At 42.4% G+C, this 18,670-nt stretch overlaps 1 protein-coding gene across 1 annotated transcript; it reads right to left on the bottom strand.

Annotated features, from left to right (window-relative positions):
- Positions 1-776: 776 nt before the first annotated feature.
- Positions 777-18,426, bottom strand: Ctr9 (RNA polymerase-associated protein Ctr9). Its single transcript, XM_067791665.1, has 9 exons — positions 18,060-18,426; positions 17,893-17,991; positions 16,744-17,676; positions 16,041-16,675; positions 15,766-15,976; positions 14,732-15,070; positions 2,047-2,165; positions 1,651-1,988; positions 777-1,586 (listed from the first exon to the last, which is right to left on the bottom strand). Exons 1-9 carry the CDS (start codon positions 18,099-18,101, stop codon positions 892-894), a joined length of 3,411 nt encoding a protein of 1,136 aa, XP_067647766.1. The 5' UTR covers positions 18,102-18,426; the 3' UTR covers positions 777-891.
- Positions 18,427-18,670: the final 244 nt, after the last annotated feature.

Here is an 18,670-nt window from a genome sequence, read left to right as displayed (position 1 = left end):
ATTTGTATAACTGCATTGGCTTTGAATGCTCGTTTGCCGCTTTACATACTGTTATACTCTTATGTTTAGCCTGATATTTTAATTTTATTTTTTCTTATACAATTTTTTCTTATACAATGCGATGTCAAATGTTTATAACATACTAATTTTCTATGTACCTTTTTTTAAATTTTTTAATATTAAGAATGGCACTGTATTTACATATATATCTGTCTATTACAATAATTATTCGACCGCTTTGTGTTTGTGTCAACTTTAAATAAATAAATTAAATTAAATAAATTAAATTAAATTAAGTCGAAAAGTATATCATAAGCAACGGAAGAGATCTTCGCTTATTTGATGCAGCCATCCAGAAATTGGGCAAGGATTTTTTAAGAAGGCTTAAATAGATTTTGGCATATGGCGAAAGGGGAACTCAGCTCGATTTGGCCGCCAGAAAATTTCTTTGATGTTGCTGTGGCACCAATTCATTACTCATTTCAGTGAATAACACATGAAATGCAATAATGTGCATTGTTTATACCTTATTTCTTAATTTCAAACAAATTGGCAACAATAATTAAACTTTACAATTTTTTAAACAAAATAAGAAATGCGCAACGAAATTTCAATTAACAAAACAGCTGAATTCGAAAATTCGAAATTCCTATTTCCCAATTATTCTTCTCCCTAGAAGAAAAAAATTGGAGGAATTTTCCGCGGGTATAAAAATCCGCAAGAACAAAATTCCGCGAGAATATTTAGAATTGGTGTGATTATATATATAAGTTAATAATGCAAATTTTAGACAATGTATATTTTTTTATTAATTGTATTATAACGTCACACAAACAGTTTCCAATAAATAAACATATGTATATTAGAAAAATGTATAACCAGTAAAGAGTTTCATTCTGATTCAGAACCTGAAGGGCTGCGCGAACGTGATTTCACAGAAGATTGATTTTTAGGACTTGAAGGTGAATAAGATGGGGAACGTGAACCGGACTTAGAGCGAGAACCAGATTTCGAACGAGAAGGTGATCTTGATTGCGAGCTAGATTTGGAGCGGGATCGTTTAGATTTTGAACTGGATCTTGAACGCGAACGTCTATCAGATCCACTCCCTGAACGTGATCCCGAACGAGAACTTAAAGCAGAACGTGAACGCGAACGACTACCGCTATTTGAACGTTGCTCAGATGGTGATTTTGATATGCGGCGTCCGCGCTTAGATGCTACACTGCCGTCACTTTCACTATCGCTGGAATTGCGTTTACGCTTGCGTGCACCTCCAGCATCACTATCTGATTCACTCGTTGATATGGTAGCCTTTGAAACAATTTTGAGTCGTTGCTTAGCTGTTAAGTTTTCCCTCTTCTCTTTAACCACCTTGCCGGGCTTTTTCTTTTTCTGTCTCTTTTCTTTTGGCACATTCTCGCCATCGCTATCACTATCATATTTATCTGCAACAGATTTTCGTTTCCGTCCACCACCCTTTTTACGTTCCTTTGGTTTCTTCTTAGCGCGTTCAGCACCATCGACTTCGCCCATATCGCTACCCGATTCAGAAATGTTATCATCTTTACGTGGACGACCACCACCTTAATATAAAATCAATAAACATATAATATATGCATAAAACCCACATTTCTTTTTTTCTTATACCTTTCTTACGCTCCTTGGGCTGTGGTTGACTTTCGGCAATAATCAATATGCCTTTGGTTTTTTCTACGTATTCCTGACGTTTTACAAGCATTTGCTCACGTGACATCTTTTGTTCATCTGCGCGTCGTTTTCTTTCCTCCTCCTGTTTCAACTTGAATGCTAAGCGTTCCTCTTCCTGCTTGCGTCGCAATGCTTTTTCTTCTTCGTCTATGCGACGAGCGCGTGAAACGTGATATTGAGCTTGGGATAGCAGATCTTGACATTGATTAGCTTCCATGCCAGCTATATCAACATTGAAACGGGTCTTATCGCCACAAATCGAGAGATATTGAAAATATCTGTGAAAGTTTTGGAAACTTAAATTTTAGAATAGGTTTAACTTCTAAATTTCCTTACCTTTGAGCCAATTCTAATTCATGCACAGCTTGTAAGACCACGTCGAGTGTTGATTTTTCATCCTTAAGTATAGCCATCGCTAGACGTTGTAAGACTACCGCAATGTTAAAGAGCAATACCTATCAATAAAAAAATCAGAAGGGGAATGTAAGTCTAATATCCTTATCCTGGGAATGTAGGTCTAATATGCTTGTTCATCTTAGAGACCTGCGGACGAAAACTGCTTTAAAATGCTCTTTAACACTCTCTTTATGCCCTCACCGCCTCCTACAGGCTCTAATTGTGAAAATATTCCAAACTTATCCGAACAGTTACGAAAGTGTAGCAAAATTATCAAAAATAAACTGAAATAGTTCCGACATGGCGGAAGCAGTAAAGATGGGAATTAAACAAGGGGTTCCACAGGGTGGTGTCCTATCCCCACCTTTGGCTAACTTCTACATATCAAAGCTACCTTCGCCACCAGAAGGAGTCACTATCCTTTCCTACGCCGATGACTGCACAATAATTGCCACATGCCCAGGCCCACAGATCGATGAGCTTTGCAACAAAATAAACCGCTACCTTGCTGATATCTCTCCAGTTTTTTCGCCTCGCGAAACCTGACATTATCACCGTCTAAATCCCCCTAGCGGGTTAGGGGGTCAGAATATACCCGCGGTAGGTATGCCTGTCGTAAGAGGCGACTAAAAAACCAGATTCAAGGGGCTGTGTACCGCAACCCTTCAGGTAGCTTCTCCAAACCCAATTGTCAACCTCACCTATCCGCGGCGAATCCTGTTTCACTAACATATGAGGCTCTGGCTACCCCAAGCTCCTCATGTAACTTGGGGGTGGGAGGGAGTTATGGCCTGAAGGTTTAATGTGGCCATATAAATCGTTCCCGAGATGGTCGGGCTAGCACCTTAATGGTGCTGTGTTACCGGAGCGTACCGGATCTGTATCCGGCAAAGGACCATCATCGATAAACACTCCCCGAAGCCTTCGGGGAGCAACCTTATCGCTACAACAACAACAATCACCGACTAAATCATCGGCGACCTTATTTACAACATGAACGTCCCAAATGTCGACCATTTTGAACATCCACGTCAATGGCACTACGCTACCGACTGTCTTACACCACAAAATCTTGGGTGTGACGTTTGATCAGGATCTACATTCTGGTGAGCATGCAGCCGCAATTGTACCGAAAATCCAGAGCCGCAATAAAATATTCTCAAATCTCTCGCTGGCAGTACTTGGGGTAAAGATAAAGAAACGCTCATTACCACTTACAAAGCAATTGGCCAGCCGATTGCATGCTACGAGCCAAGCCTAAAGACTACTCATTGGAAGAAGCTACAGGCCTGCAAAAATGCCGCCCTCAGAACCGCCACTGGCTGTCTTCTTATGTCCCCAGAACACCATCTACATAATGAGCCGAGAATACTCCCCATTAGGGAGAGAAATGAAATGCTAACCAAACAGTTCCAGTTGAACACCCAGAAACCTGGGCAATCTAACAGACATCTGATTGATCAGCCTACACCGCCCAGGGGCTTAAGGAGTCATCTCCGCAAGCATTATGAGGAAATACGGCACCTGAGAACACAGAAGTATAAAGCTAAAAACACAAGCAGGTCCTCAGTGAACTCCACAAACAGACGTCGGACCTCTATGCCAGGAATTGCCCCGTAAATCCTGTACTCAAAGAACTATACCCACAACTAGCAGAGGAGGAACGCACTCTCCCAAGGGAAACGCGAGTCACTCTAGCTCAACTTCGAATTGGATACTGTAACAGGTTAAACTCTTACCTATCCAGAATCAACCCCGACATACAAAACATATATCCTGCTTGTAATATGTCCCCACATGACAACAACCATCTCTTTAACTGTATTGTGGAACCAACGCCTCTAACACCCCTCTCATTATGACCCACCCCTGTTGAAACAGCAAGTTTCTTTGAACTCCCGTTAGAGGATATTGATGACAATTTGTGATCGGTCGCACCTATTGGATGGGGCGAAGCACTGCTTCAACAACAACATGGTGAATGAGGACAAAAGGAAGTGCCTGCTGTCATCGAGCAAAGAGTCAGCGCATATGCGCCTTGGCAAACACGCTACTGTTGGCAGCCATAATTCCAAAATAATAAAAGACTTCATTTATTTGCGAACCAGCATCAACACTAACAACATCAGCTCTGAAATCCAGCGAAGAATCACTGCAACCTTGCCACAATCGGTACGATCAACCGCTGCCAACCATATATGCTATAAAACTGCAGCTAACTTAAGATATACTGTCAGCCATATTTAAGCCGGAGTCATTGGTGCCGTATGTCGTATCGCTCTATCCGTATCCCTAACGTAATCAGCTGTTTATCGTTACGACGGTAAACCAAAACCCAATTGGTTTTCTACGATACGGTTACGACCTTAGCGGCACCAATAATCGATTGCATTGATTCTCATATGGTTGGTCGAATCAGCTGTTATAAGGTTACCGATACGGTTACCGATAAAGCACCAATGTCTCCAGCTTTATGTTTTAAGAACTGCAGCTAACATAAGATATATCCTGTCTACACTTTGAAAAAGATGCAACGCGTCGTATTGAAAATAAATTAAATCGATTGCCATCCTATTATACTTGTGGGAGATTTTCTTACCACTGTTCAGTTTAGTGGTATTGCCTGACGAAACACTTAGGAAGATAATTTTCCGGTAATTAAAAAAGGAAAGTTTACTTTAAAGAAAAATTAGCGCGTGTTCTACAGCTTGAGTACAAAAATCGTATGATCAAAAAATGTTCAGTTTTGCTAACTGTAAGCTTACAGAAACAATATACATTGTAGAAAGAGAATGTCAAAATATAATAATGTAATATGTATAAAGAAAGTCCGCCACCAGACGAAAGCTACCTGTATCGTTGAGGAAGATTAATCTGGCGACCAGTGCGGGTGGTTTTCGTCGGTACGCTCTTGCTACTATCCTGTACAGGTTGTCCTTTTTCAGAATTAGTTGACGTTTCGATGTTTTCTTGTGCCTGCTGATTGATTTCAGAATGAGTTGGCGTTTCTATATGTTTTTGCGGCGTTTGGTTTTTCTCAGGATGAGCTGGCGTTTCGAGATCGGTGTTTGTTAAAAAGGCAGGTTTAAGTCGATCAATGCTAATATTGCTAGGGTGGCCTTTGATGATGACCGTAAAGTATTTTGGATATTTGCGTGTAACAGCGTAAGGACCATCGTAAGGATGTGTCAAGGAAGGGTGTATGGAGTCATTTCTGACGAAAACGTGTGTTTAGCTCAGCAGTTTCGGTGAAACGAACGTTGCTGGTGGCGAATGATAGGCGGTTTCCGTTGGCCTTAGCTTTTCCATAGCTTGGCGAAATTTTGCAACCGATTCGCTGGTCGGCACGGGTAATTTGGTCGTTTGAAAAAATTCGCCTGGAATTCTGAGCGTCGTTCCATATACGAGTTCTGCTGGCGATGCACCAATATCGGGTTTATATGCTACTCTGAGACCGAGTAAGATTGTTGGAAGAAAGTGTGTCCATTTGTCACAGGATGGAACAATTGCGGCTGCGTGCTCACCAAAATGTAGATCCTGATCAAACGTCACACCCAAGATTTTGGGCTGTAAGACAGTCGGTAGCGTAGTGCCATCGACGTGGATGTTCAAAATGGTCGTCATTTGGGACGTCCATATTGTAAATAAGGTCGCGGAAGATTTAGTCGGTGATAATGCCAGGTTTCGCGAGGCGAAAAAACTGGAGAGATCAGGGAGGTAGCCGTTTATTTTATTGCATAGCGCATCGATCTTTGGGCCTGGGCCTGTGGCCATTATTGTGCAGTCATCGGCGTAGGAAACGATTGTGACTCCTTCCGGTGGCGAAGGTAGCTTAGATATGTAGAAATTAAACAAAAGTGGGGATAGGACACCACCCTGTGGCACCCGTTGTTTAATTCTCCTTGGTTTTGATGTTTCGTTTCTAAATTGCACCGATGCCTGCCAACCACCCAGCTAATTTGCGGTCCACCTTTTAAGACATGGGGGAAGGGTAGACCCTTCCAGGTCTTGCAGTAACGAGCCATGGTTGACCGTATCAAAAGCTTTTGATAGGTCTAGCGCTACGAGTACTGTTCTATGGTGGGGGTATTGATTTAAACCGCAATTTATCTGGGTGCTAATGGCATTTAGCGCGGTGGTAGTGCTATGGAGTTTTCTGAAGCCATGCTGATGAGGGGCTAGCTGCAAATTTGCTTGGAAATAAGGGAGCAAAATGGCTTCAAGCGTCTTTGCCATAGGCGATAGGAGAGATATCGGACGATACGACTCACAGATATGTGGGGTGGAAATATGTAACAACAACGTTTCTCACCCGGTAGGTACCTGTGTTGGTAACGAGGTTATTGGTGTTGTGTCGCAGGGCGAATTTTCAGACAAACTAGATGTTAGCTCTGGGCTGAATGCACAGCAATCGGATGTATTAAGAAGGGTTATAGTGAGTCAATACTCGAATCCCTCAGCAGAAGTACAGATAGCACCCCTAGATTATAAAATGAAAATAAACCTAACCGATGATACGCCTTTTCATTGTTCTCCAAGGAGACTCCCATTCCGAGAAGGCCGAAGTGCAGGCAATTATTGATAATTTACTGTTGTTGTTGTAGCAATGCTTCGCCCCACCTAACAGCCGCGACCGAACACAAATTGTCATCAATATCCTCTAACGGGAGTCCAAGAAAACTTGCTGTTTCAACAGGGGTGGACCATAAGGAAAGGGGTGTTAGAGGCGTTGGTTCCACATTACAATTAAAGAGATGATTGGTGTCATGTGGGGACACATTGCAAGCGGGGCATACATTTTGTATGTCGGGGTTGATTATGGATAGGTAAGAGTTTAACCTGTTACAGTATCCAGAACGAAGTTGAGCAAGAGTGGCACGCGTTTCCCTGGGGAGTATGCGTCCCTCTTCCGCGAGTTTTGGATACTTTTCTTTGAGTACTGGATTCACCGCGCAATTCCCGGCATAAAGGTCCGACCCCTGTTTATGGAGTTCACAAAGGACCTCCTTGTGTTTTTTCGCTTCATACGGCTGGGTTCTCAGGTGCCGTATTTCCTCAAAATGTTTACGGAGATGACTCCTTAAGCCCCTAGGCGGTGCTGGTTCATCAATCAGATGTCTGTTGGGATGCTCAGGTTTCTGGGTATTCAACAGGAACTGTTTGGTCAGCATCTCATTTCTCTCCCTGATGGGGAGTATTCTCGCCTCATTATACAGATGGTGTTCTGGGGACATAAGAAGACAGTCCGTGGTAATTCTGAGAGCAGTATTTTGGCAGGCCTGTAGCTTCTTCCAGTGGGTAATTTTTAGGCTTGGCGACCATATGGGTGACGCGTAGCACGTAATCGGCTGGCTAATTGCTTTGTATGTAGTCATGAGCGTTTCTTTACCTTTTCCCCAGGTACTGCCAGCGAGGGATTTGAGGATTTTGGTACGGCTCTGAATTCTCGGAACAATTGGCTGCGTGCTCACCAAAATGTAGATCCTGATCAAACGTCACACCCAAGATTTTGGGGTGTAGGATAGTCGGTAGCGTAGCGCCATCGACGTGGATGTTCAAAATGGTCGACATTTCGGACGTCCATGTTGTAAATAAGGTCGCGGAAGATTTAGTCGGTGATGCCAGGTTTCGCGAGGCGAAAAAACTGGAGAGATCAGGGAGGTAGCCGTTTATTTTATTGCATAGCTCATCGATCTTTGGGCCTGGGCCTGTGGCCATTATTGTGCAGTCATCGGCGTAGGAAACGATAGTGACTCCTTCCGGTGGTGATGGTAGCTTAGATATGTAGAAATTAAACAAAAGTGGGGATAGGACACCACCCCGTGGCACCCCTTGTTTAATTCTCCTTGGTTTTGATGTTTCGTTTCTAAATTGCACCGATGCCTGCCGACCACCCAGATAATTTGGGGTCCACCTTTTAAGATATGGGGAAGGGTAGACCCTTCCAGGTCTTGCAGTAACGAGCCATGGTTGACCGTATCAAAAGCTTTTGATAGGTCTAGCGCTACGAGTACTGTTCTATGGTGGGGGTATTGATTTAAACCGCAATTTATCTGGGTGCTAATGGCATTTAGCGCGGTGGTAGTGCTATGGAGTTTTCTGAAGCCATGCTGATGAGAGGCTAGCTGCAAATTTGGTTGGAAATAAAGGAGCAAAATGGCTTCAAGCGTCTTTGCTACTGGCGATAGGAGAGATATCGGACGATACGACTCTCCTATGTTAGCTGGTTTCCCAGGCTTTAGTAGCGGGACCACCTTGGCCATTATCCATTTCTCGGGTATGACAATGGTGGAAAGAGACAGGTTGAAGACATGCGCTAAATATTTGAAACCCTCCTTCCCTAGGCTTTTAAGCATCGGCATGGTTATGCCGTCTGGGCCCGCTGCTTTGGATGGTTTAGCGCCACCAATGGCGTCCTCAACCTCTTTAGCGGTGATGGTGATTGGTGACGCGCTGAATTTGTGTTTATGTGCGTGTCTATTGGCCCTCCGTCTATCTTTGTCGACCGTAGAATGCATTATATATTGTCGGCAGAAAGCGTTCGCGCATTTTTTCGCATCCGACAGGACTTTGTCACCAAAGGCGATGGAAACTTTGTCTTTGTGCTTAGTCGGATTCGATAGGGACTTTACGGTGGACCAAAGTTTACCCACACCGGTAGAGAGGTTACAACCTCTCAGGTGCTCCTCCCATTTCGCCCGCTTGTGTTCGTCCACAAGCAATCTGATGCGTTGGTTTATATCCCTTATTTGGGGGTCGCCTGGATCAAGCTGTCTTATAAGGTCACGTTCTCTCGCTAAGTTTGCGGCCTCCGCCGGGAAGTGGGGCCGGATTTCGGGAATTCTCCCGGCGGGAATGAAACGTCCCGAGTCGGATTCAATGACCTTACGGAAGGCACGCTCTCCTTGGCGGGCATCAGTCGGGATAGGGAGGGCAGCAAAGAGGTTGTCTGTAAAAGATTTATGTTCTTCCCACTTTCCTTTTTTGAAGTTTATGAAAGTGCGTTTTTCGGTGACGATGAAGTCGGCGGTACGCTCGAGCGAAATATGTATAGGCAGGTGGTCGGATGCAATGTTACCATCGGCTGCCAGTTGACGCAGTTTACGAGTTCTGCGCTCACGATTGAGATATCTAGCGAACTGTGACAGCTTCCTACCATACGTGTGGGGGCGTCTCCGTTTATTGTGTAGAACGTCGTTTCTTCTATTTGATCCGCCAACATCTCACCCCTACTGTCCGCCCGCAAGTTTGAGTGCCATAGATCGTGATGGGCATTGAAATCGCCTAAGATGATGCGATTGTTGCCAGTGAGTAAGGCTCTGATATTAGGGCGGTATCCACTGGGGCAACAGGTGGCAGGAGGGATGTAGATGCTGATGATTTCTATGTTTGCATCGCCTGACCGGACAGATAGGCCTTGACGTTCTAAGACATTGTCCCTGCGGTCGATGCCACGATCAAATATATAATATTGCACAGAGTGGTGTATGATACACGCGAGGCCGCCTCCATTTCCGCTCTCACGGTCTTTCCTGTGGACATTATACCCAGAGCAGGTCTGCAATGCAGATCTTGCTGTGAGTTTAGTCTCTTGAATCGCAGCAATACGGATGTTGTGCCGCTTCATGAAATCGACTATCTCCGTAATCTTCCCAGTTAGTCCATTACAGTTTAACTGCAGAATTCTGAAGTGCATAAGGGGAGACGCCGCCACTCTGGGGGTAAGTGACGGGTGAATACGCCAGGGTTGTGGAAGGCCAGGACGCAATTGCTGTTGTGGCCCTGGGACTGGGCGTTCTTGGGCAAGCATTGGGGTACCCGGATGATTTGGGTCTGCGACCTGGCAACATGGCGCGAAGAAACCTGTCGGGGGGTTGCCGTCGCGGAGACCAGAACATCTAGGAAAGTGGCACCACCCAAGGCAGGAGCTGCATTGGCAGATGTCGCAAACATATATATTCTGTGCTGGCAAACGGTGCAAACGGAGGTAGGGACTAAGAGTCTGTTTCCCTGACCTACACGATTGCTGCCGGAAAAGAGGGGAGGAGAAGACGGGGGCAGGGGCTGATGCTCAGCATTGCTACCAACTCTACTATGAAGGTAGTACTTATGAGTGGTAGCAGCTGTTTGAGTTGTTGGCGCCGTGGGGCGAGAGCAGCAGCGGGTATTTGTTGTGTAGTGGGGGGGGGGGGGGGGGAGCTTAGGCGTAGACTACGGGACACCCTTGGGCGTGAACAGCAAGAAGCCACAAAAGATTTATAAAAGTTACGTGGACGTCGGGTTTTGGGATCAAGCCTAGAACAACCTGTCCGATGCAACCATCCCTTACACGAGGCACACTGAACAGAGTATGACCGTCCTAAAAAGATTATTTTCCGGCAGATGCAGCAAAACCATTTCTCAGGACCGGGGTCAGGAGACGGACCCGGATTGGATTCGATGCCTTCCCGGAGTAAGAGAATATGGAGCAGTCCTGCTGCAAGGAGCTGCTGGGAGGATGACAATTTGTGGCAGGGACGCAACAAATTAAATGAGGTCACACTGAAATGACAGTCCTTATAAATTACTCTCTGAGGGCGTTATAAGGTATAGCAACTCCCCGTACGCGTCTGCCACTGTGTTGGTCAGGAAAAGGAATGGCGAGGGACGATTATGTATAGATTATAGGTTCCTGAATAAAAAGACCATCCGAGACAACTTTCCTATGCCGCTGATAGAAGATTGTTTGGAGTATTTATCGGGTAAGAAAATTTTCACAGTGTTGGACCTTAAAAGTGGGTTACACCAAGTTCAACAACAACAACCAGGTTCAAATGGAAAACGATTCCATTAAGTATACGTCTTTTGTGACCCCGGGAGGACAGACCGAGTACATGAAAATGCCGTTCGGCTTGAGAAACGCGCCGGCGGTGTTTCAGCGCTTTGTTTGCGACATTTTTCGAGATCTATTACAGTCGGGGAAAATAGTTTTCTTTATGGATGATATTTTGGTAGCCACATCCGACTTCGAAACCCATGCAGACGTTGTAAGTTGTGTGCTAAGACGGTTATACATGCGAGGTTTTGAGTTGAGGATGGAAAAATGTAAATTTGGATATTCGGAAGTAGACTTCCTGGGATATCACGTGAACAGTAAGGGCATACGATATACATACTGAGAAAATAAAGAATTTCCCAAAGCCACGAAACTTCAAACAGCTCCAACAGTGTCTCGGTCTGTTTTCTTATTTTAGGAAATTTATTCCGTCCTTTTCTTCAATCGCAAAGCCTTTAACTAATCTGCTCAAAAAGAATACTTCCTTTAATTTTTGTGAGCTGTGTGATAAAGCCTTCGAGTCACTCAGAAGTTGTTTAATGTCAGCTCCGTTATTGGCTATTTACAACCCCAGCAAAGACACTGAGCTACACACTGATGCCAGTAAGATAGGATTTGGAGCTGTGCTTATGCAAAAACAAGAGGATGGAAAATTTCATCCCGTGTCATATTTTTCTAAAACAACTTCAGAGTCAGAGTCAAAACTACACAGCTTTGAGTTAGAAACTTTAGTATTGTTTATTCACTAGAAAGATTTAAAACCGAATTAAAGGGAATTGCCTTTGTCATAGTCACTGATTGCAGTGCTCTCGCTCAGGCAATGGATAAGAAGCAAATAAACCACATGGGTGTTCCATTTCGAAAACTTTAACTTTAAAATAAAGCATCGTAGTGGCTGTTCAATGGGCCATGTCGATGCTTTAAGCCGATGCCATAAAGTCAGCTCTGCAGAAGTAAATAATACCGACTTAAATATACAGATCAGAGAATGGCCCAGTGCAGCACTACGAGCTTAAAGATGGCCTTGTTTTTAAATCCGATCCAAAGTCACCCCATCTTCAGCTATATGTACCTATAGAAATGGAAACCAATATAATCCGATTAATGCATGAAAAAATTGGGCATATGGGCGTTGACAAGACAGTATATGGGTTGAAAAAGAATTACTGGTTTCCAAAGCTTAGAAAAAAGGTCGAAAACTATATACGAAATTGTGTTAAGTGCATAGTATTCTCACCGGCGGCCCGATCTAACGAGCATAACTTGTATAACATTCCTAGAACACCAGTTCCTTTCGATACAGTACACATAGACCACTTTGGACCACTTCCCTCAATTCGCACAGTTAGGAAACACATTTTAGTAGTTGTAGACAGTTTCACGAAGTTAACTAAATTATATGCAGTAAAAACCACAAGTACGAAAGAGGTTTGCGCATCTTTGCAAAGGTACTTCGATAGCTATAGTCGACCCCGGCGTAACATAAGTGATCGGGGAACATGCTTCATGTCTAAAGAATTTTCAGAGTTTCTAATTAATAATAATGTGCAGCATGTGAAGGTTGCAGTCGCTTCGCCACAGGCGAACGGACAGGTGGAGAGGGTGAACAGAGTGTTAAAGGCAATGCTGGCGAAACTTACCGAACCAATAGGTCACTCGGATGCAAACTGGTTGAGGTGGAGTGTTCACTCGTCAACCAAAGAATCACCGAGTACGTTATTGTTTGGAGTGGAACAGAGGGTAGAATCATCGATGAACTGACAGAACACTTACAAGAAAAGAAGGGTGCAACTGAACCACCAGACCTAGGGAAAATTCGATCAAAAGCACAATCTATTGAAAAGTCTCAGGAGTATAGTCAAAAGTATTTTCTAAAACATAGCGTCCCAGCGAAAGTTTTCAAGGTGGGGGATTACGTAGTTATGAAAAATGTAGACATCACTGCGGGAACTAATAAAAAATGAATCCCCAAGTGCAAGGGTCCCTATGAAATAAGCAAAACATTGCCAAACCATCGATATTCTGAAGGACATAGAAAATTTCCAGGTCACGCAAATACCTTATAATGGTGTGGTTGAATCGAATCGTTTACGTAGGTGGATAACACCGGAAGCCTTGTCGGATCCTCTAACTGAGAGAGAGAATGGTGACACCGAGGAAGTGCCAAAAGATACCCGATCGAGTCGATCGGAATGTCAGGAAGGCCGAGCTGTAAACACTGCTTTACCTAAGTCGTGCCCAGTAGGGTAGGCCTAAATGCAACCTTGCCAAGTCAGTATGTTCAACCGCTGTCAACCATATATGCTTTAAAACTGCAGCTAACTTAAGATATACTGTTAGCCATATATATGTTTTAAGAACTGCAGCTAACATAAGATATATCCTGGCTACACTTTGAAAAATATGCAACGCGTCGTATTGAAAATAAATTTAATCGATTGCTATCCTAATATACTTTAACAGTATTTACACTTGCCTATGAACGCTACTTTGGACCAGGTAGGCAATTGAAAAGTAAAGTCCACCCTCGGCAAACGAAAATCATAATCTACAAGTCACTTATCGTACCCGTCCTGCTATATGGTGCAGAACATAACATCAGATGAAGCGGCTCTGGGAATGTTCGAGAGAAAAGTTCGTCGAAAGATTTATGAACCTCTACGCGTTATCGATGGCGAGTACCGAAGAAGATTTAACGATGAGCTGTACAAGCTCTACGCAGACATCAACATAGTCCAGCGAATTAAAACGCAGCGGCTGCGCTGGCTAGGCCATGTTATGCGAATGATAGATGACGCTCCGCCCAAGAAAGTGTTTCTATCGGAATCCACCTATGGAAGCAAATGTAGAGGCCGGCCCCCACTCCGCTGGGAGGACCAGGTGGAAAACGATTTAAATTCCCTTGGAGTGACCAATTGGCGCCGGTTGGCAGAGAAAAGAAGCGACTGACGCGCCTTGTTTGGCGACCATAACCGTTTAAACGTTAAGCGCCAATTAAGTAAGTAAGTAAAGTTCCGACATGGACTGGAAATTTCCAAATAATAAAAAGAAAACGATAAGGATATAGTACCGAAACGGTTACAAAATAGTTCCGATATGATCCCGGAACAGAACCGAAATTATTCCAGAATAGTGCCACATGTCCATACAATTATTATGATTACAAATAACTTATTAGTAATGGCTTCCAAGGGGGCGTGAGACCACTTCTTTCAGACCCCCCAGCGGGTTAGGGGGTCAGAATATACCCGCGGTAGGTATGCCTGTCGCAAGAGGCGACTAAAATACCAGATTCAAGGGGTTGTGTAGCGCAACCCTTCAGGTTGCCAGCGCAATATATAGCTTCTCCAAACCCCATTGTCAACCTCACCTATCCGCGGCGAATCCTGTTTGACTAACAGACGAGGCTCTGGCGACCCAAAGCTCCTCATGGAAGTTGGGGGTGGGGAGGGAAGGATGGCCTGAAGGTTTAACGTGGTCATATAAATCGTTCCCGAGATGGTCGGGCTAGCACCTTAATGGTGCTGTGTTACTGGAGCGTACCGGATCTGTATCCGGCAAAGGACCATCACATCGATAACACTCCCCAAAGCCTTCGGGGAGCAACCTTATCGCTACAAAACAACAACAACCACTTCTTTAAAAAAATGTTGCAATTAGATCCATCAAGATCATTGTCTATATGTGCGCAAAATTTCTTCAAATCTGTTCAACAGCTCAAGCTTGATTTAATTACAAAGAAAATTATCTAGACATCTAAACTCTCATATTTAAAATATTAAGAAGATTAAGCAGTATACTATAACTTACCGTATCCTGTGGCGCAACTCTTCTAGCTTTAAGTAAAACGGATTTCGCTTCCTTTAGTTTGCCGGCACGTAAGTAAGCACGTGCTAAATATTGCATCACTTCCATATTATGATGTTTATAGAATTTTTTCATACAATTCTCATACATTTGTATTGCACTTATATATTGCTTTTGCTCCACGTATATATGTGCAATATTTAGCCATACATCAGAAAAGTCAGCAGTTGCTTCTCGTACTTGTGCAAATATATCACGTGCTTCAATTACATATCCCTTATGCGCTAGAACAGCACCAATACCATTTGAAGCCCAAATATTACGCGGATCATTGCGTAAAACCTGTTGATTTTATAATTACAATAATTAGTATTAATTTCATATAAGGAAGCCATAATAGTATGGGGTTATCGACCGTAAACGATGGCCATCAGCAAACTTTGATGTTATCACTCAAATTCAAGTGATTGTGTAGCGCAATGTATAGCTTCTCCAACCCAATTGTCAACCTCACCTTCGGGCGGCGAATACCGTTTCACTAACAGACGACGCTCTGGCGACCTCAAGCTCTTCATGAAACTTGGTGGTGGGGAGGGAGGGATGGCCTGAAGATTTAATGTGGCCATATAAATCGTTCCCGAGATGGTCGGGCCAGCACCTTAATGTTGCTGTTACCGGAGCGTACCGGATTTTTATCCGGCAAAGAACCATCACAGCGATAACACTCCCCTAAGTCTTCGGGGAGTAACCTTATCGCTACAACAACAACAACAACAACAATAATAACAACAACAACAACAACATCAGTCTTAGACGATGCTGTCCATACGGGATCACGATCCATATTGATGGATTTTGAAATTTCTAGATATTGGAATTCATCAATATGGATCCAGTATTAACAGCATTGGCTCATCATGTGACACTCGCCTTAGGAAGCAAAAAGCAAAAACGGCACAGTCAACCGTTAACAATACAAAAAGTTTCTTCTGCTTAGTGCCATCATTTTTCATTCAGCTATGCCTACGCAACCATACCTGCTTGTATATAGATAATGCTTTTTCCTGGTGTTTACGTTCCTTATCCTTATCCCTTATGGGCTGATGGAGTGTTTGCAGTGAAAAATTACCCAATGCAATCAAAGAATATGCGTCCGTAGAAGTGGTTGGATTTTTCAAAATTGTTTCAAAATTTTTTTGACCCAAAGCGAATTGCATTTTAGCTAAATGCAGGTTTCCCAGCAATGATCTCAAGGGGAAAATATTCAGATTAATATCAGAATAGTGATTTCGCAGTACGTATGCCATCTTACCTCGCATCTGGATTATCATTATTAATATTAAGCGCATCTTTAAAGAAATCGGAAGCTACAAAAATAAGGCCCTTATCACGTGCCATACAACCCAAACGTAAATAGCAATCAATATAATTTGGATGCTCTTTTAAAATATCTTTGAATAATTTATCAGCCACATCAAAACTGCACATGGCTTCGTTAAGTCGTGCTAAATTATAGGTCATTGTTACTGATATTGAATCATAATATTGTTTATCAGCATTCGATTTGCCTGCTTCAGCTTTAGCACGTTCAAGTGCTTCATTTAATTTTTCTTTGGACAATTTTAAATTTCCAATACGATAATGTAAAGCGGCTACATTGTTTAGTATCTCAGCGGGTATATCAACCTTGACTTTCTCTGTTAGGATAGTAGATGCCGTAGCGTAAGCGTTAAGTGATGCTTGCAAATCATTTTGTTCCAATATTTGTGCTAATTCAATCCAAGCTTCAACATCGTCGGGAAATTGTTCGGTAACTTTTTTTAAATGTGATTTTGCCATGTCACGTTTTGCTTGAGAATTTGAATTTGCATAAAGAGATCCTAATATTTTCATTGTTTCGTAATTTCCCGGTTGTATTTTTAATACTTTTTCAAAACATTGTGCAGCCTAAAAAATGAAAATAAATTAAAATAATTTTATGCATCGCTTAAACAAAAAAAATGAAATAAACTTACATTTTCAGTATCACCACGATAAATATACATCTGACCAAGTCCATAATGTGGTAGTACAAAGTTAGCTGGTGCAATTTGTGTCGACTGATAATAATATTGGAATGCTTGATCATAATCGCATTGTGCGTGAAAACTTCTGGCTAATTGGTAGCAGCTTTCTGCACGCATCGCTTCATTTTCGGTATTGTGGAAGGCGTGCAATGCTAAATGTTGTACTTTTTGATAATCTTTTTTGAAAAAGAAATGATTGGCGAGATGATTTAATACCATCGGACTTGTAGAGTCAATTGTGTAAGCTCTGGAGAGCATTTGTACACCCAATTTATTTGAATCTGGTTCATGTAAATTAAGTTTCAAAATAGCCAAACCAATTAGTGCGCCAACACAGTTGGAATCCAATTCTAATGCTCTCTCAAAGGCTTGTTTCGCTTTCTCTTGATTACTCATTTTTAGAAAACAATGACCCATTCCCATGCGTACATTTGCTGGACAATTTGGATTTGTACGCAGCGCCTTTTTATAAAATGCTAAAGCACCGCGATAATCTTTTTTATTGAATGCAATGCAAGCTTTACCCAAAAGCGATGGTATATTGGCTGGCGATTGGTTGAGTACGAAATTAAATTGTGCATCAGCTTGTTCCATTTTATCGCCTTCTAATAAACAGAAATATGCTCTGCCCAATAAATGATTTTGATCGTACATTATAATCTTGTCGGCAGTGGTATATAGATTAGTTGCCTTCATGAATAATTCACGTTTTTTCTCTTTTGATTTCTCTCGATTTGCTTCTTGGACATAATGTGCGGCGAGCATGTCATAAGCACGCATCTGATCCTTCTCCATATCACGATAGTCAATATTACCTTCAGTTCTTGCTGTTTCCAGTAGGCGTATGAAGTCAGCCGTTTTCCGCTCTTTGTAGTAGGCCAACTAACATTTAATATCAACATGAATTAATTTAAAAAATATATATATTATATTCAATATCTAATTCTAAACAAAAATCCAGAAACTAGCCGGTTGAACAGAGCTAAGAACTGCTACAAAAACAACATTGGTATAGCTACAACAGCAACTCTCGTGCACGACTTGCAAAGATTTTTTGCTTTCAATCCAACAATCCAACAAAACAGAATAGAAACTTACCGCCACATTCACCCAAGTATTCAATTGGGATCGCTCTTGCCTCAATATCGCTAGTACCTCTTGGCATTCTGGCAGCTGGTCGGGATGCACCTCAATAACCTACAAATTATGAAAAATCACATATTTAAACAATAGTTATGTAACTTATGATACATATCAGATCTTACCTCATCTGTATCCCGCAACGGAATTTCAATTGGTGCAGCCATTAATTAAGCCGTGGAATATTAACAATCAAAACAAAAGCTTACTATCACTATGTCAAATATAACGATGTGAATAAAATATCAACTGTCCATTGGTCGATAGTTTCTTTCACTCTCTTAAAGGATGGCCCCACGACACCTATATCAGTTTCGATTTAATTCACTACATTGTTCGCGTTAATGCGTTGTGGATATTGAGCTTTCCTAATGCATCCGACATTGCTTTTGACAACCACGATTAATCAAATGTATTTTTTTAAGCTGCAATTTTATCTATTCCGTACACAATCCTGACTGTAGAGTTGGGTCGATTCGTTCTGAACTTGTTCAATTGATCGGGTCTCTCAACTGAACAAGTCAACTAGATCTTCGATATCGGTTCTATTTGTTCTTTTAGTTCTTTCTCTTTTCTCGTTCGCGAACATTTTAAATTCATACATACATATGTACGTAGAATTTCACAGTGAACACGAATGTCCATGATGCCACTTACACTAAAGATATGTATGTATGTATGCCACTGCTACAAAAAGATATGTGTGGACTATTTATGAAAAACATCTTTTGTAAGA

Source organism: Eurosta solidaginis, chromosome 5 (genome assembly GCF_040869045.1).
Source record: "Eurosta solidaginis isolate ZX-2024a chromosome 5, ASM4086904v1, whole genome shotgun sequence".
NCBI lineage: Eukaryota > Metazoa > Arthropoda > Insecta > Diptera > Tephritidae > Eurosta > Eurosta solidaginis.
The sequence above is the reverse complement of the archived record's forward strand: the minus strand, read 5'-3'. Positions and strand labels throughout refer to the sequence as shown.